General features: G+C 39.7%; 1 protein-coding gene across 5 annotated transcripts in view; it reads left to right on the plus strand.

Moving 5' to 3' along the window:
- The window catches only part of LOC110990322 (cyclin-dependent kinase 5 homolog), a 54,196-nt gene extending 37,480 nt beyond the window's left edge, over nucleotides 1-16,716 (plus strand). For all 5 annotated transcript variants that reach the window (XM_022255261.2, XM_022255254.2, XM_087134072.1 and 2 more), the window contains 9 exons: nucleotides 4,266-4,357; nucleotides 5,873-6,047; nucleotides 7,768-7,954; nucleotides 8,158-8,278; nucleotides 8,712-8,805; nucleotides 8,962-9,025; nucleotides 10,001-10,049; nucleotides 12,461-12,600; nucleotides 13,056-16,716. In XM_022255261.2, the coding sequence (XP_022110953.1) occupies nucleotides 4,266-4,357; nucleotides 5,873-6,047; nucleotides 7,768-7,954; nucleotides 8,158-8,278; nucleotides 8,712-8,805; nucleotides 8,962-9,025; nucleotides 10,001-10,049; nucleotides 12,461-12,600; nucleotides 13,056-13,114 (981 nt within the window). In that variant the 3' untranslated portion in view covers nucleotides 13,115-16,716. The remainder of the gene's footprint in view (nucleotides 1-4,265; nucleotides 4,358-5,872; nucleotides 6,048-7,767; nucleotides 7,955-8,157; nucleotides 8,279-8,711; nucleotides 8,806-8,961; nucleotides 9,026-10,000; nucleotides 10,050-12,460; nucleotides 12,601-13,055) is intronic.
- Nucleotides 16,717-19,871: the final 3,155 nt, after the last annotated feature.

Here is a 19,871-nt window from a genome sequence, read left to right on the forward strand (position 1 = left end):
GCTGACTAGTACATGTACATGTAAATGACCAGGATGTTGAAAGCAGTTGATACTGGTGTTGCACATTTTCCCAATTAACCTTGGTAGGGGCACTTAATGGTCAGATAAAATAGGTAAGAATCACATAACAGTTTGTAAACAGTCAATATACCGGTACATGTACTGTGGTGTGTCTTAATCATAAGGCAAGTTTGGGCACAGACTACATGTGTAGTTCAACCAGTCTGCCAGTCTTGGATGCCAGTCTGCCAATTATTACAATCTCATTATTACTCACATTTCACCGTTGGTTGCGAATCTCATAGTGAACATGGTCATTGAAATAGTTATAGTTATTGTATAGTTATTTTCATGTAAATGGATCCTTCCCTAATGATAAATGAAATGTGTTACTGATAACCAATGGTGCAACCGTGCCCTAGAGCCTGGTCCCAGATGGTCGACTAGATAGTCCAAACCATTCATTGTTTTGGCAGTGTTAGTCAAACTTTAGTTAGCGGTAGCTATAGTCCTCACTTGAGCTAGCCCAAAGGAGCCAACTGAATCAGGTTAAAGAGTCCTTTTCTGGAACTGAATTCCTCCTCAGTGTATGAAAACTATTTGGCATCCCTTTCAGTGGAATTAATTGAAAAGTGCTTTTTTTAAAAACATTTAAAAATGTCCATATGATTCCAGACATCTGAGGGCGCTGTTGCTGTGATGTCATTCAGAGAAGATTCATCTTTTCTGTTCACATTGTGAACCTAACATTTGCCCATTGAAAATGTTTTCAAAGGAGCTTATGGCTTATTGCCTTGTTTTTACACAATAGTGAATCACTACAGAAAAGGAGATTTAGGGAAGCTACCAACTATTAAAAAACACCAACTGATCACACTTTTTAATGGCATCCACTTAAGAAAAGAAACAAATGCAAACTGCTTACCCCAGAAATTCTCTCCAAGTCTTAGATTTGTTTCCCTTTATTAAAACAGAAATGTTATGTTTGCACTTTGCAGTGTACATGTACATGCATGTGGGGATCAATTGTTTCTTTTCAGGGGCTTCATCTAAAATTTCCTGGTTTGTTCCATCAGACGTGTGAATTAAGTCATAGGAAAATGCATGACCTCATGATTTGAATTTAGACCTCGATAACAGTAAAAGTATATGTCGATTTCTTTTCATTTGTTGATCTGAAGAGTTAACAAAATAACTCACTTGAGGGGTTGGATTCCATCTGTTGAATTCAGAGGGCCTGTGTCTGTTTATTTTTGTGTCCTTTTTTTATCATTCTGTAAAAATGCATTAATTTGAAGTCAGCTTTAAAACCCTCAAACTCTTATAATTTGAAGTCAGCTTGCTTGTAAGAGTTTGAGGGTTTTAAAGCAAGTTGACTTCAAATTAATTCATACTCGACCAGTAGAATAGTACATGTACACACACCCCCATGATGTCCCACATGGTGTGCAATGTAGCCTTGAACTGTACATGTATTTCCTGCAGTGGTACTTGGTATAAGACTCTTCAGTTATCAGTCAGTTATCACCACCAAACAAAAACTGTTGCTAAAATACTCATAGCTTCATCCTGGATACTTGGATCTTGTTTCTTTGTCTGATCAGAATCCTTGGTATCCGGTTATAGGCCATGCTGTCCCATGTTATATTGAATGGTTTTATTCGTGATTTTTGTGTGGTAAACGATTAACAATCACTTTCACAATAACAAGTTGTGGCATGCCAGAACTTGCCTATGAGATCATTTGATGTATTAATATGACAAATTTTTGAATTGAAGCTGAATGACAGGATGGATGTTCTGGTCTGGGATCCACTTGTTTCGATGAAAAATATTATCGCTGACAGCTATCTAACATAGTCACGGCTTCATTTGGATCCTGAAAGATTACCATTTTTGGTCTGATATCAGAATTGGACATTGTGAAATTCCTGGAAGAACCAATCCACTGAAAAATGAGATTTATCTTCTTCACGGCTCAAAGCAGTTGACATGTGTTTCAGCAATTAGGATTGGGTTTAATAATCATTTTTACTTCCATGTTTTAATAAAAGGTACTTTGGTCTTTAACGTTTTTAGCAGAAATTCGAGCAAAAAAGGGAAGGCGTGGAGATAAAGAAAGACTCAAAAATTGATCTTGATCGTGATTAGTGATAACATGAACCAGCTTTTTGAATCACTGATCACAATCTGGATCTGTGTGTGGCACAAACTGGCCCCTTTGACGACAATTCTTTTGAGCTGCTTGATTGGAACGTGCCACAAATAAAAGTTGCCAACTTCTGTTACGTATTGTTAACCTATGTTTACAACAAGAACAAATGCTCTGTTTAAATTGCTTTCATTTTTAACTGATTTCTGTTGAAGTATTCTGAGAAATCAGTGTGTTAAGAAATTTTTGTCATAGTAAATGTCGAATTTCGAATCCACATTCCAATATTGTGAAAAAAGTTTTTTTTTCACCCTCAAAATCCCAGGCCCCAAATTATATTGTGCAATACATTGGGAAGTCCCATAGATTTTTATAAGTGTCCATGGATTGCAAAAAAAGGAATCAAAGTCCTTGATAAGCTGGTTAATGTGGTTAGCCATTCAGGAAGCATGTAGGTGTTGATGACCAACAATCTTCTTCGATATTTGTGGCTCATTTTTCCTTTCTCTGCCTGATTATACAGGACCTGACAAATGAGTCTTCGTGACCAGTGCGTTTGTCAATCCACGTAAAGTTAAGGTTTCCTTATGAATGGGGGGGGTGGGAGAGTCTGGAAAAGGAAGGGCAGATTGCAAGCTAATTAATTAACCGGATCGGTCAAAGCATAAGGAAGTACCCCACTGCCGGTTTTACGCAAGTGGATGGACGTACAGCAGGGTCATGACCGGTAGCATAACAGCGGTCAGCACCAAACCATAAATGCAGCAGGAAGTGAATATTAGTGACTATCCTGGCTGTCGGAATGAAGAGCCGAGGTGGTCAGTAACAAATGTGGTCATTCTCCAAAGTTTGAAAAAAAATTGTTTTTTCCTCTTATGGTAGTGATATAGGCAATATGGTAAAGCATGGTTAACAAGCAAGCACTTGCATCTGTGTAAAGGTCTTTGTTGCAGTTAACCCATCTTCCAATAATCAGTCTCTGTCTTAAGCAGCAATACTCGTCTAGAACTAGTATAACTACTGTACATGTACCTGTACAGAATTTTAATCACTGCCTCAGCCTCAAATAGATACCAGCCAGTGGGACGCAGTACACGTGCGGTATCTTGCCTCAGTGAACTTCAACATGTGTCAGCTCAAGTGGAAAAGTTACATGTATGGGTATGTGGACACAAGCCAGCCCATGGATTGGAATCACATGTTTCAGTGCTTTGTTGGAATAGTGATCTAGAACCACACAAAAGCAGTTTTATTTGTTCCTGATGAATTCTCCAATCTTCATGAAACCAACAGGAAAGCAGTATACCAACATTGAGCAATAGAGATGACAATTTGTTGCACAGTGGTCAGTGTGGGAGATTAAGTACAGAAAGATACATGTATTGTGCAACTTTTCTCTTTGCAAACTCTGAACAACACCTACCTCGGACCTAATAATAGAACTCACCCTTGAATATTTCGCAAACCGGCACGAACTTGTTCTAGCCCAACCTGATCAAAACACCACGTCGGTCAGTTCCAGCGTGTACAGTCTTTGACAACCTTCACTTCCTGTCAGCTCACCAGCAGAGTTCACATGCTGATGAGATCCCATTGGCTGACAGTTACCTCACCAATGAAATTACTAACAAAATAAACAGGTAAGGCCGCGACGCACCAATAGCAAACTCCTGGAATACTTCCTGTAATCCACTGCTAAATATCTGACCGACTTCCTGTTGAAAGCTCATGCTGGCTATAAAAATCACTGGCATTGTCAAGTGGGGTTCAGTTGTTCACTGTGTTTCCGACAAACAAAGGAATTATCGTGATACCATTACGCTGAGATCTCCACTGAGTTACAAAGATGCCTAACGTTGCTGTATGCATGAGCTGTCATAGCAACAATAATAATAAGGCCGCCGAGGAGACTTTTCATTTACCAGCTTGTGACAAACGGCAGGATATACAAAGACGTGTCACCTACCCTCCATGCAAGGTTTGTAGCCCTATCTCATCTCTGATGTTATGTGTTCTTCATCTCAACACTCATTTCCGGAGGTTTTTCCAATTTTTTTGTAGGAAATTCCAAGATTGGACTAATCCAGGCTGTGTTTTTATTCTTAATCAATAGTCATGCTCACCATTTGGCAAGTTAGAGACGTACAAGAAAATTGGTCCACTCGGGGAGGGATCTTACGCCAAAGTATTTAAGGCAATAAGCAGGTAAGTCCACAAACCGTCATTCTGGCTCGTTATTTGCCATTTTTCCATTTTCTTTTTGCAGAATCTCTTTTGCACACACCTAAATTCTGTGGATAGTGTATGAAAAATGTACTAATGATAACAAGAAATCAGAGTTAATTAATCATGACTGAGGTCAAATCCCCTAGGGCAACTTTCTTTGCCAATGACGTTATATTTGTACATTGTGAAAAAGTAGATAATACTACCTTAGTGAAAAGGTTTGTGCACATGTATGGGAAGAAGAAAGTGTCTGTTCTTTTCTGTGGTAAAGATGAGGGCAGTGTTTGGTAACCTTGCTTGCCAAAGTACATGTAGTCAACCAGCTTTCTCTCAGGCAACTTCAATATTACCTGGTCAATGTCTCAGTCAACCAGGCAGTACTAATCACCTATAGAACAGGATTGGCATTTTTGTTGTATGTACATGAACATGTACTGTCCATCCCCAAATGGCCTGTCAGCATTTGTTGGTCAAAAACATTTAGTTTCTGTATCAACATTTTGGTCAGTCAACTATTTTTTTCTCTGGTTCACAAAGTTAGGATGTAATTTTTATTTTATTTTTTAAATTAAAAAAAAATTTGGGAGGGGGGGATTCTTAGAAGGCATTTCACACTGCACCTCAATAATTCAACCTCTGCTTCAGATCTACAGGTCACCTAGATCAGTCCAGTAAGCCGCCTCATGTGTTTTTATTGAAGGATTACCATTCAGACCTATCCAAAACCCACGGGGGCTGCAAGGTTTATAAGTCATGAAATCATCCTAGCAAAGTTCTTTGAGACTGAGAAAGTATTGGTTTACTCATCATCTCAACAGACAAATTGTATAAAAGTGGCTGTCGAGAACAATTAACCTCAACTACAGTGTCTCTGGGAGAGTTTGAATTTCTATTCAGCACATCTTCCAATGATGTGAGATACGCACCTCAAAAAAACAAAAGTGGACACAGATTGACCTCCCGTAGTGCAATTTATCTGTCACCGTAGGGCCTGCTGGTATTGCCTGTATTAAGATGTGGATAAATGCATTTACATAAATTAATAAGTAATACTAATACAGTGTTAACACAGTGCCATACCAGCCACTACTGATAACTTTATAGAAGCTTATGCAAATGAGAACAGGTTTATGAGAACAACTGAGGGAAACTAAACAAAAAAGAGACCAACCAAACAGGTGTTGCTTTGAGGAGACATGTGGATGTCTGGGGACTACATGTTGGAGCCAATCTTATCGTCGATGGGAAGTCATTCCCCAATCTGGGGGCAGAGAAAGAGAACGACCTCTCTGCAACCATCCTTTGACCCTTAGGCACCATGAGCGCAAGAAGCATGAAGTAGTGTATGGTGACAGAGCTGAATATAGAGGGAAGGAAATGTAAATCTCTCTTCATTTGTGAATGATAGGGTCTTATGATTTTTTCACTGAACAGAAATTCAAGACAAGATATCTTTATGATGATAGTATTTTCTTTATGTTGTTGGCTTTCCAGTGTCAATAAACAGGTGGTGGCCCTGAAGGAGATTCGACTGCAGCAGGACGAGGGGGCGCCCTTCACTGCCATACGCGAGGCGTCGCTGCTGAAGGGGCTTAAGCATGCCAACATCGTCTGTCTGCATGACATCATCCACACCAAGACGACGCTCACGTTTGTCATTGAGTATGTGGTAAGTGGTCTTGGGTGTAATCAGTGCCTACCTTTTTGTGTATCTGGAGTAGTCTGTGGGCGTCCTCCCTAAGGATGATGGTGTGAACATGTCGTGAACTGCATTCTGACAGGTGCTGATCATCACTTACTGCAGACGTGTAGCATGCAGTCAGAGAATAGCGAAGGTGCTTAGAAAATTTGGGTTCAAGAATTACACAGTTTCTGATGTTTTTTACTGTTCTTTACTGGAATTAAAATTTGTTGTCATGGCACATTTGATGAGTTCAGACTAACTTATATTTCTGTTCTCCAAAATCTTAAAAGTATTGTGACTTTATTTTGCCATGTGTAATTTCACTAGCCATTTTTCATGTTATGCTTGCTCGTTGGCTGGTGTTTTTTAAAGTTTATTATGGTTTCTGATGTTGAACAACACGCAAGAACCTGTTTTAGTAGAAACAACAGTAAACAAACGTGATAAGGTGACTGAATGACAAGGGCCATTTTTTCTCATCATGGCTTTAGTTTTTCTCTCCGACAATGACATTTTGGTTAATCAAGTCATGTAGTGTGCGTCCCTGCACTTAGGCAAGTAAGTGATTTCTCCTGGGCCATATTTAGAAATGTGAAAGTTCACTGCTTCAGGGGGAGAGGGAAATAACACAAAGTGCACTTTTTTGAAAATGTGAAAGTTCACAGTTTGGGAGGGAAGAGACAAAACAAGTTAGCAGTTGGGGAAGAGTGGTATCAATGGCAAGCAAGTAGTCCAGGTTACAGCTCAAGTTCTTTTTCAGGTAAAATGTAGGTGTGTTCTCAGGGTACGTGCTCAGAATATGCTGTCAGATGAACAAATATAGCCATGGCATGAAATGGACTTACACTTGGACTTCCGGTTCATTTATGGGTATTTTGAAATTTTGATGAATACTTGTTTTGAGGCACAAATTGAACGATGTCCTTGTATCGTTCATGCTGTGGTCAGAACAAACACCAATAAATGTTTCCAGACTCGTGTATATAGGAGCTATTGTTTTTTAGTGATTAATGCAGTGTGTAACAGTTGCTTGTGTAGTGGTGTAGTTTAAAAGAAGCCTGTATGTAACTCTCCATGGAACTTGTAGTTCCCATGTTGTCCTGGAAACCTAACCCTCCCAAATTTTTCAAAGGCCACCAGGAAGCATGAGGGAATTTACAGCAGGACCAAATGGCTTTACGCGAGGGTTGATGATACGTGTACCTGAAAGACTTAAAGTGCAAATAATGGGGCTTTGTTTTTCTTTGAAGTAGAGGATTTGGGAGCCTTTTGCGAGTTAAATTTGAACAAAATCTGATGCACTGAGTTCTTTAAATTCACGTGAACATAACAATTTGGATTCTCCATACTAAAAACACTGTTGCTATACCTCATGATTTGGGGCAAGCTTTTGCAACAGTACACTGTTGCAACAGTACACTGTTTTTAATCGGTAACGAATGGCTCAAAGGAACCAGTCCATTCTAGAGATGCTGGTCGCTGTGCAAAAGCTTGCCCTGAATCATGAGGTATAGCAACAGTGTCTTTAGTCTGGGGAATCCAAATTGTTTTGTTTATGTATAATCAGATAACTTAGTGTACAAGATTTTATTCAAATTCAACTCCCAAAAGGCTTACTGCCTCATCTTTGTTTGTCTCTGTCTTTCAGCTATCTAACTGTCCGCTACGCAACTCTTATTTCTGACCTTTCACATTTGACCATCAGCACACTGACCTCAGCGCCTACCTAGAGAAGCACACCGGGGGTCTGAACCCCCACAATGTTCAGCTGTTTCTCTTCCAGCTCCTGCGTGGCTTGTCTTTTTGCCACCAGAGGCGGATACTCCACCGAGACATGAAGCCGCAGAACATCCTCATCAGCGAGATCGGGGAACTCAAGCTAGCAGACTTTGGTGAGTTCTAGTGAGAAGCGAGGAGTTACAAAAATCTATCCTGTCTTCTCTCAAAGTAGGGGCCTACTGAGTAGCTAAAATGATTCTTAAAGCTACTTGGAAGTTTTGAACAAATCGACCTGTCAGTCTACAGCAAGAACAAAACAACAGGTTTTTCAATGGTTCATTTTTTTAATTTGGCTTTGATACTGGATATGTTGCAGGTCTTGCTAGAGCCAAGTCCATTCCTAGTCACACATACTCTCATGAGGTCGTCACGTTATGGTACAGGCCGCCCGATGTTCTGCTGGGCTCCACCAACTATTCAACACAACTTGACATTTGGTGAGTCGGGGGGCTTGAGTGTTCCGTAAATGATGAAATGAATACTCTCAAAGTTCATATAATGAGGATGTCTAGAGGATAATTTGGAGTCTTTTTAAGATGGGAAAATTTGGGAAGTATTTTACCGAATTCTGCACACTTATCCATATAGGTACGTGTGTCTTTGTTTGACAGTTAGCACACATGTACATGTAGATGTGGTAGGCTGTAGTGCAAGGCTATCTCTTGTATACAACCCTGTTAAGAACATCTTTAACTTCCCAGTCAATTTGAATATTTTCTGTTTTAGGCCAAATTATATGTGAAGTAGTGTGAGCTTTGAAATTGTTGTGTCAGAAATGGACGTTTTTCGTTTTTCTTTTCAGTTTGCTTGCCTCAAAATTATTAGCATGTAATGAATAAATAAAAGTTCAATATTTTGGATTGCTTGCAGGGGTGTGGGTTGTATATTTGTCGAGATGTTGAGAGGTCACCCAGCCTTTCCAGGAATGAAAGATTACAAAGACCAGCTGGAGAGAATATTCAAGGTAGGTCCTTGCGAGATTATGACACCCTTTAAAATATTCCTCCATTAATTTCAATGCCGAGTTACTGGTGCCCACTGTGTTACTTGTGCCTTTGTTTTATAATTACATTGAGTTCAGTTTTCACTTCTTGTCTCTTGTTCACTTCCCAATTTGTAGGTTTTGGGGACCCCAACCGAAGAGACATGGCCCGGGGTGTCAAGACTGCCAAATTACAAGACAGGTTAGTGGTTCCGTTAAGCTCAGTTGGTGTAAAGCCAGTGGACGGTTGGTGGCAAACAAGTTTAGGTTAAATTTGGACGCTAAACCAAGACTGTTGGACAGCTGTTTCATTGAACGACACTGACCTGTTACTGGTGCTTTTGTAACTGCCAAGAGTAGAGCAGGGCCCAGTTTACGCTTGTGGTTTTTGAAACGAGACAGCTAAGAAGAACATTTGTTCTATTTTTAGTATTTCCATGTTAAACCAAGTCACTCAGAAACTTAATCACACCACTTTGTGTGTTTTTGTTTGGAAAATCGTTAAAGAAAGATGTTTCCTGAGAGATAAAAACAAGGCTGTAGACTGTAAATTCACTCAACTTCTGTCAGTCACATGGTGCAGCTTCACTGCAACAATAGCAAACTGTACCCTGGGACTTCCTTTTATATGAACATGAAGGAAATGTTAAAGTGAAAGTCTGAAATTAACCAGCCAGCAGTACAAGGCCTTTGTGTTATCGTGTTACAGGATGGTAGTACAGTTGTGGAATGTAAACTATTTTGTGGTTGTAGTCAGCCTAAATCATTGACAAGAGTAGTTCAAAGCCATTGATTTCTCATCAAAGAAAAGTTACCTTTCCCACTGTCAAATGTCTGGCCAAATGTGTACACGTACCGAATGGGAGTTGTCGTAAAGTTCTCAACCGTAGTGTGCTTTGATTCACTTGCAAATCAAAACGAGCCCAGTACAATGATATGGAAGTCAGCTGTGCCATTTAATCCAAGCATATTGATTAGCTAGAGGAAATGTTGATAGATGTACCAGGAAGAAGTCGGACTGTCTTTAACAGGCTGCTTTGAACAAATCAAACGGATAAGCAAGGATCGTTTCTCTTGTTTTTCAGGAACTAACAGCTGCATTTATATTAAAGTGAAAATAGCCATCATGTGATTGTTACGGTGAAAGTAACAAGTTCCTGTTCATCTTTGCCCACAGTTGTAGCCAAAGTACATCCACCCAGGACACTATGCGAGGTGATTCCAAGGTAAGCTTTATTTGAAGGGTCTTGACATTTTGACTGAAGAATGATTTGAACTGGAGTTGTTCTAACAACTGTTCTTATCACCCTTCAGTTAAGAAATATGAAAGGATCTTGCTTCATAGTGTGTTCGTGAATTGGAGTTTAGTTCCCTTTTCTTTAGTAGTGAATTGATACCGGTGTCAGGATGAAAGTGAAACTGATCAGTTTTAAATCTGAGATCCGGTTCAGGGCTTATTTCATCTCCGGTAATTCCCCCCCACACACACACTCTCAAAGAAGCACGCACACACACAATCCCAGGCTTTTTGATGATCAACTGAAAGTTTACTTTAGAAAATGTAGTGTGGACACCAAAAGTTTTTCGGGCAGAGGAACACTTCTTTATTTCAAAATGAGGAAGATAATGTCTTATTTCAGTCAACTTTATGTGACATTTTTTGGGAAGTGTTTCCCTGGATGATCAACAGACTCGCACAGAACTAAGACAGATTTTGCTTTTCTATAAAAAGAAGTCCACCATATTGTATCGTTCACACGTCTCACTGAAGTTGTTTGTGACATTCACAAATAAAACCATGTGGTTGCCATATACTCTGAGCTGCCGGAAGAATTTCAGCTGTCAGTGGTCTGTCAATAGAAGGATTTCCCCGGTACTAGTCACTGGCTCTGAATAGGAAATGATGGAGGCTGACCACAGGAACTTGCATACCGATGAGATGGAAGGGTCATGAACCCACGTGACAGATGTTAATGTCCCACCCTCTATCTGGTTGCTCTTGTATTCATAGACGTATTTGAAAACCCTGATTTAAGTGCTCAAGTTCTTGTAAATTTGTTTTTTTCCCATGTTTTTAAAATAATACAAATGCTCAAAAGTTACACTGTATGAAACTTATTACCTCTGAAATCTTCTTTTTTCTCAGTTATGCATTGAATAGTTGTTTTTTCCTGCCAGGTTTTCTCTTTCTGCCCACAATGTTTTCAGGAATTTTTTTTCCTGCATTTACAAGCTTTATCAGCAACAAGTTACGGGCCGAACACATAACTGTCAGGGCATTCAGTGTCACACATCTTAAAGTACCTTTCATTTCTACAAGAGACAGGTTGTTTTCACAAGGGTGCGATTTTTAAGGTTTTGTCTGCTCGGAGTCATTGACCTCGTTTAGTAACAGTGAGTCTACAAAAACAATAGCTGTCCTGAGCACAAATCGTGAAACCACACCCCAGACACAGCTAGGTTAGAATGTTGGAATCGGGAGCCAACATGCTGGGAGAATTGTAATGTTATCCCTGTTCACCTCACGCCAACACATCCACTGACCTTAATTCTCGAACTTTCAGAGAAGTGTCCTGTTTGTAAATGGATCCAAGAGTTATCACCTTCCGAAAGGGATAGTGGGGTCAAAGCTTATCTTTGCAAATGAAAACATCCTGGGGCCTCAGATTTTGTAAGTTATCTCTAAATTACAACAATCAAACCTCAGAAGACTTTTTCACAATGCACAGCGTCCATGGAAGGGGATCTGAGCCATGAAACTACTTTAGTGAACACATTTCAACAAATACAGATGCTCATTGTTTGGTGAAGGTGTCACCAACATGAAGGCTCTCCATTTAAGTTCAAAAGTTGAAAATGTAATTTTGACCACTACCAGTAAAAATGAAGGACCTACCAAAGCCCCTTTGCCAAGCAGCTCTGATCTCAATTTTTGTGTTTTGAACTGCGGATGTTTGTCACTTCTAGGGCTCAGCGAGTTACGGATGTCCAAGGGTTGCATAGCACAATGGTAGAATGTCGCTGCCCTTGAAAGAAAGAAAAGTTTTAGTTACAAACACCTGTCGTGTGTGTGGTACACACAGTACGTGCAGGAAACATGGTGGAGACCATGACCAGTTGAAGGAAACTACCCACAAAGAAGTCAAACAGTACACGCAACCTGGTCTGGCTCTGAGCTTCCATCTTTTCATCAAATATTTTTGCAGTGAAGATACGCATGCATTAGAGTGGGTTTGCAGTGAAGAGCGTGGGTTCAGGGAACAAATGTTGATATTATCAACAGCATGTTTGTTCACATCATCCTTTGGCTTCTTATTTAAAGCTATGGATACAGCATAAACAGCCAGTGACTCGGTCACTGTGTCTGCTCAGAAGAACTCCAGTGTTCTGGACACTGATATATCCAAGGGGTTGTATTTAAACCAAAAACATTGATATTAGGTTTCTTATATGCCTTTATCAATTGGTGTTATTTGATAATGGCACTTACAGAAAAACTAACAAACTAAGCAGTAAGACAGAAAGAAACACAACGTTGAGAAAAAGTGGCAGCATAGCAACAGATTGAGGTATTGAGGGTGGTTGATTTTCAGTTTTTTACAGTTGAATCATCTTTTTTTTTTCTCCCATTTCACAGTTTGTGTGTCAGTTACGGTGGTGATGATCTTGCTAAAAATCTGCTGCAGATGGACCCAAAGAAGAGAATATCAACCACAGATGCCATGAAACATCACTACTTTAGCAACCTGCCAGCCAAAATACATGACCTCCCTGACAGTGAGTACTAAACACATTTCTAGTATTGTTTTCATGACGAGAAACCAGTGAGCAAGTTTGGTATTCCAACTGCGCATGCATACAACAAGAGCTGATTACCAACCAGAGTCGATACCTTCCTGTTGAAATGTGCAAGATAGAAGGTGTGTCTTAAAGTGTACACGGCCCAAACAAATTCTCCTTTCCCATTATATTTTGTTTTATGGAGGTGGCCAACCAGAGCTATAGGTTTGATTTTAAGAACCAGGAAGCAAGTCCAAAAGAAAGATTATTTTGTAACTAGAGAGTTTGGTTCAAATAACATCTTGTCACTCAAGACCGTATCTTTTGATCAAGGAACTGTTTCAAACAACATTTTGCAACAGTCAGAAAAAAGGTGCATTCATTGGGCTGCCTACCAGTTTAAAAAGGACAACCCATCAAAAGTATTTTTGTGCTTCTTGCCTGTTTTGCAGTTGCGTCCATTTTCAATGTCCCTGGTGTCAAGTTGGAACCGGAGAAAGAATCCAAATGAACAGTATACATGTAGCTGGCTGCTGAATGTAAGTCCAGCCCTGATTGGTGATTGTATCATCACAACTTGCACGGTGTTAGAAGTATGCTCACACTTTTCACACCTCACCTGCTGCACTGTTACCGAAGTCTACTGCCAGTTCCCACTGTGCTACTTACGGTAGGATCGTCTTGTTACTCCAGCTGGCTTGCTTGAGAACAGACTTGAAGGGATGGAAGAATATGCCGAAGTGTTCTATTCAGATATTTTAGCAGCACACTACTGAAGGCATCATGCTTAGCAACCATGTACTAAACCATCACCACCGTCCATCTGTTAAAAGTTCACGAGTAGAATCAAGGACAAATCCACAGTAGCTGCTGTTGATGCATGTGTTGTGGCAACACAAAGATATGTCCCGTCTATTTCAAATGGTCTTACTTGGACAAATTCTCAACTAGAGTTAGCCTGACACTGTCTTATGTTGTATTTGATAGAAATGCAAAGCATGTAAAATAAAAGGGAATACTGTGGATTTTTCCTATGGCATTGATTGTTATTGTACTAACAAACGCACCAGTGTTCGTGTCTGTGTTCAGCATTTGAAATCGTGTCATGCCAACACAGGATCAAACCCTCCTTCGCTCATTTTGGTCGGTTTGTTTCTCTATGTATATGTATCCCATTAAGAACTTGACAGACAAAAAAATGAACAATTTGCTAGTCAGCCATTTTATTGTAAAAAACCTGCTATTTTGCATGCAACGTTTAACTTAAAGCCAAAGACACCAATACATCCAAGTTTGTGAAAAAAATTATCTAGATAGATAACTTTGAATTATGAGAATTATTACATATTTATTTTCCTGTTTACACCCAGTTCTTTAACACCACTGAGAACCGTGGATTTTTCCATTTGTGACCCGTCATGACAAAATGAGCATAAAGTCGCATTCCGCTCTTTCCTATTTTGAAGGTTCAAAATCATATTGAAGTGGAGGTTAATTTGGGGATTTTGTAATATTTGGAAAGACTAACCTGTCTCCTATTTAATTCCAAATATTTCACAGGATCATATAGTTAAAAATGTCATTTTCACAGCAGTTTTGACAATAGAACGATGCTACCTGGTCTGAAATGTTGAAACAATGTCAGGAACAAAGACGCAAAGCTGCCAGAATAATGTTACATGGTCACCTTATACTTCTACCCTAAGTGTCCCATGTACATGCCATCGGAGAGCTCTTTTTCTGCTGAACTAAAAAAAAACAATATCTCAATTTTTGAAAATTCCGACTTACAGCACATTTTGTGGTGACAGGTCACATTTTTATTGGCAAAATCTCCCACCCTACCTGGAAAAGTGCAGTCATATAAACTAGAGTGTTTCCTTTGAGCTACACTTCAACAGGAACGAGGACATGAAACACAAACCAGTGATTTTAATTAAGTTCCCTAGTTTGAATGAGAAGGGTGATTTTATGACTCATGCACTTACTCAAGGCCAGTTCACAAGGAACATCATGCATGTGTTCTGTCATCCCACTTTAAAACCAATCACTCGTAAATCTATCACTTGGGAGTATGTGGTGTAATTACAGCTTGTAGTGCCAGACTTGATGTCTAGCCATTTTTGCCAAAGATATTTTACAGAAGTGTGAAATAAATTACCTCATTCTAACCATTTGTATATATGGGATATTGTACTGGTACCACATTAATTTTAAAGTACCTCTATACTTTTTCCAGTGATCCTCCTCAAATCAAGATGCCTAATTCTTCTGTTGATGTGTCTCACTTTTTAAAAAAGTTTTCTCCAAGTTTGATAACTGAAAACGTCTTGACCAAAAAACCTGCAAAATAGTCTAACATCTTAAAACCGTCTGTAGATAATATCGGGAGAGGTCACAGCATTTCTCAATCTCTCCCATGGCAATTTGTCAGCAAATTTGCGAATGGCTTTCCGCACAGTAGAAGTAACTTCAGGTGGAATACGTGGCTGCACAATCCTGCTGCTGTTAACTTGTGGTAGCGCCCTCTGGTGATAGCTTGCATGTAGTTGCAAGTACTATTTCCACATGCTGCTGGAAACGAACCAGGAAACATATATTTGGGTACAAGCATTGCAATAGATAGTAATATCTCAGATATGTTATGATATCAGGTTGGAAACCATGATCAAAGTTTTTTTCAGTTTCCAATGTTAACCCCATTTTTTGTTGGGTGCTTTGTTTCTGTTTTAAATCCAGCAGACAGTAGTATAATCTTGCCAGAATCAATGCTAGAAATAATTATTAAATTCCACTTTGGGTATAGTCATATTATTATGTACATCTGAAATTTTGACAGTCTTGGACTTGTCATTAAATTGTAAAAAGGTAAAATAAGGTGGAGGTAAAATTAATTTTTTGAATGGTGAAAAGTACATGTATGTGGTCCTAATAGAAGGCAGTATGTTTGTCCTTTTGTTGTACATAAAGTGTTTCTCATTGGAGAAATACTGTATATACATGTTAAAATAAAAGCGCTCTTATGTTATGAGCACTTTGATTTTCATTTTTTTTTCTGCACAGTATTACATAGATTGGCATAAAGTGCAACTCTGTGGAACTTTAGTTAATTGCAACTTTTGAACAGATTTCCGAGCATTTAGTTTTTTTTTAATTTATAAGCATTGAGCACATGTACTTTAATTTAAAGCACGTCTAGCACCCAAGAGTTAAGGAAGTCATGATTATTCTTATGGACTCCAGTCCACAACTATTCTGCCTTCTGTCAGATGGCTAACTTGGAAGCAATTCGTGTTTCACTGCTGTTCAGTGAAATAAGTTCGTCAAGTGACCCGTGTCCTTAATGGAACAGAGTGCTTTTGTGGGAGGGGGGAAAGGGGCAGCATACTTATGTACGCAGTCACCTTCAGAAACCTCTTCCAAGAATTTTGGGAAATGGTTTTCATGTAACAGTATATTTGTAGCTGCTATCTTTCACCACATATGTGTGGCACATGCACTAAATATTTCAGTTATTTTGATAATTAAAACAAGAAGTTTTGCAATTTTAGAAACCTTTTTACAGTGCTTTTTAAATATAAAGCTTTACTAGTATTCTTTTGACTTGTTGTCTTAAGAAATGCCATTGTGTGAACAAATTGCTGGGGATGTAATATTAAAAAACCTGGACTTACAATGCCCTTAATCAGCCTGCATAGGTTATTGACGGTGCTGGTGGCCATCTTGCAATGTCGAATACAAATTGTTTGTAGTAACAGTAGTTACAATGGCACACTAACCAATGATCACTTTTGTATCCGACAATGTAAGATTGCTGCCAGTTACTTTAGTATCGATACAAGAGCATTGAGAGTTCAGATTTTTTTTAATGTGACGTCCATGCAAATTGCCAGTAAAATTTAGAGGCTTTAATGTTGTGCAATGGACAAATAACTTACTAAATTGCTGTCAAACTGATGCGTATTTCCGTTTGTTATTATTTTGCAGAGGAAAGTATTGTACATATATGAAACTAAAGTTAGTTCACAATGTTTATCAGCAGTACAGTGGAGGTGACACTGTTTTTTTATATTAATGTAAATAAAAGATATTTCACTCATGAAATGAACAGGACATGGATGCAGTTATTCTTCAGTTAGATTCCTTGGTAATAATATTTTCCCAGCTTATCCCTTATCATGTGGCAGATCACAAATACTGATGCAGATGCAACCTTGGTGACTTTTCATTAATTTCAAAATAGGACTTGTATTCGGAGTCAGGCACATAAAAAGGGGGAAAGAGAAGGAAGTAAATCCTGGTTTCCCAGATCATGGGCCATTTTACTGTTGCTGAGAATTGGGATGAGACTATTGATGTACAGAATGACAGGGTGCACAATTATTGGCATGTGATACATACCTTATGGCCGAGTTTGGGCGGCTTGTTCCTGTATGTTCACGAACAGTTCGATTTGTTGTTCGCGGGTCGGCCGCTCGAACGCCGGGAACAAACAACTGGTTATCGCTGGTAGTGACAAGCAACATTCAATATGGCGGCGTCCATGTAGGCTACGTTATTCGATAGTTAATGTTTGGATGGGCTGAATTTTTTTCTATATAAACAGGAACATTCATTTCTGTGTTACGGAAAACAATTAATGTTAATTTTGCAAAATATTCCATTTTCTATGGCTTTTGAAGCCATCTCTCTACTTTTGCAGCTGTTCAAAAATCAGAATCTCACGAGTTTTTCTGTGTGTTCCTGTAAAACCCTGACGAGGAGGTGGTGTGTGATCCTGTTCTGAGAACAGTGTTCTTGAGTCATGTTCCCGCCGTTCGAGTGCGAGAACAAGAAACCCTTGTCAAGAACAGGCTGCCCGAACTCGACCTATATGGCTGGGGGCTGTCAAACTTTAAACTAATAACATGTTAAGATAATGGTTGCATGGAACAGGAGAAAAAAAAGCTGATTTTTCCTGTTGTGAATAGGGTGTTGTGATTATGCTTAAACTGTCCCCTCCAGTCTGGAAGTTGTATGGCACATAACTGATCAAATCGCCACCCTGTCTTTGCAAGTCAGATGTCACTTCTTGGATGCTCAATAAAGGTTTATCAGTTGTGTAGTCCCTGATGTCCAAAACAAATCACTTGTCATTTCTTGATAATCTTCATGAATGTTTACAAAAGGGTACTTCCTCGCCCAAGCCCAAGTTGCTGCATAGTTTAAGATGGATGTCCAGTCACTCCAGTGCCAGGGCTATCTGGTCCTTTCATCACCACTGATATTTCAGCAGTCACACGCCTCCCCAGCTCAGCCTGGCTTTAAGGACCAAACCAGCTGGTGGTCAATTTATTATCAACACCCATCCAATGCCCATTCTGGGAATTAGCAGGGATTTCCTGCCCTGTTAGGTATGGGATTGCTGGATGAATTACAACTCCTGTGACCTCTGAGGTCAAATCTGGACCTCAGGGGGTCAGTCAAGTCTTTAGTCCTCCTCCCTTTTTACCCACCTCCTCCCCTGGCCTCAGCTGACTATTTTTCCTTGGTGTCTGGAGGCATAATAAACAGGCTTTCTTTGCTTCGTTAGTGTGGCACATAGGGGAGTGCCCCCCCCTGTAATCCAGCCATTACCCCTTGTCTGCCTGTAATGGTCTTGGTGAGAGAGTCTGGAAAATATTTGGGGGGGGGACTTGGGGCAGCTGGAAAAGCGATAATTCAACTTGACCCCTTGGTGAAAGAACACAGAGACTTTGGCTGATCTAGCTATGCCGGGCTGCACACCCCTCAATCACAGGCTTTGTTTAGCAGGGGTCAACAGAGGTTAAAGATTTATTGATGATCATTCCAAGGGAATGGGACGTCTGGAGGAATGGCTGGCACTGGGACATAATCTGCTTCATTATTAACTTATTTGAACATATCATAAGGTGATGATTTGCCCAGGCATGTAGGCACACTGCGTGAATCATTTGAATTGCAATTGTACTGAGAGATGTGGGGTCGTATGCATGCATTTGCAATCACAGACTCTGACTTGGACTAGTCACTTGTGTTTCTGTGAGAGGGGACGAGTAAACAATCCCAACTGCATCTTCTCAGGAATCACACTTGGTTCTTAGAAGCTCCTGATTCAGTTGGAATATATGGCAAGATCTAAAACTCTGAAAGTTGTCACTGTAAGGCACTGACCAGATTCTCAGCTTTTGTCCTATTTTTAAGATATTTGTAACATCGGGTCATGAGACAGCTTTTGCAGCTAAAGTCTGCAGATAGGGCACCGTAGTTGAAACGTGAAACCTATAAAGTCTGCAGATAGGGCACCGTAGTTGAAACGTGAAACCTGAAAAGAAGTTAGCGCTGATGCAGTCTGGATTGAAATTTTCAATTCACACTGTGTTTACATACTGTTCAGTGACTGGTGCGTCATTCACAACCCCCCTTCAAGCAAACCCAAAATTTTTAAGCTGAATGAGTTCAGAAAGGGGGGAGGGCAAGATGATTAAAGTGTAGGGATAAAAACTTCTTCAAATTATAATTTCAGTTAATCTCAAGTTTGTCTTTTCTAAACACAGGAAATTGCATTTATGTTTACACTACAGATATGTTAGTTAGCATTTATCATAGCTGAGTAATCTAACAATACTGATATCCTAACAATTTGTAAGTTGGTGCCGTATTACTGACGCGTGCTGTTGATGTCCCAAATTTTGTTTGTATCTTGGAAAAAGATCTCTGTGGTTTTTAATCACAAGGAGAATTCCTCAGAATTCATTGGCATTAACTCCGATGAATTATAAGCCCCCCCCCCATTTCTTTTCATCTTCAAACTCATTTCTAGTCATTGCCCCAGCATCCAACGATTTGCGATGGGATTCAATTCAAACACGATGCCCTCCAGATGCACATAACCCAGAATGCTTTTTTGCCTCGGTGCATCGCTGGTTTCCGTCCTTTGATCTGCCGCCGCCGTGCCTGGTTCAACTGGAATTTAATTACATGCATGCAGATTTGTTTCTCCGAGATTTGACCAGAAGAAATGTCCTGGTATGCCCCCCACAGTAATTCTAAAATTTTTCTTTGCTTTAGTGGTTTTTTGTGTTGGGCAGACATGACTGTCTCCGAAACCAAACCTGATTAATTCTGTCTGTACTATCACCATTACCATTGATAAATTACCTGATATTTGCCACCATCTGCTAGGATTTGATTAATCATGCAGCCGCTAAAACACATGACTTAGGCAGTACTGGAATTCACTACTTGTTCAGAACTCCACTGATGTA

The sequence above is a fragment of the Acanthaster planci genome, linkage group LG03, assembly GCF_054643075.1.
Source record: "Acanthaster planci isolate LZ-2023a linkage group LG03, COTS_SCS, whole genome shotgun sequence".
Classification (NCBI taxonomy): domain Eukaryota; kingdom Metazoa; phylum Echinodermata; class Asteroidea; order Valvatida; family Acanthasteridae; genus Acanthaster; species Acanthaster planci.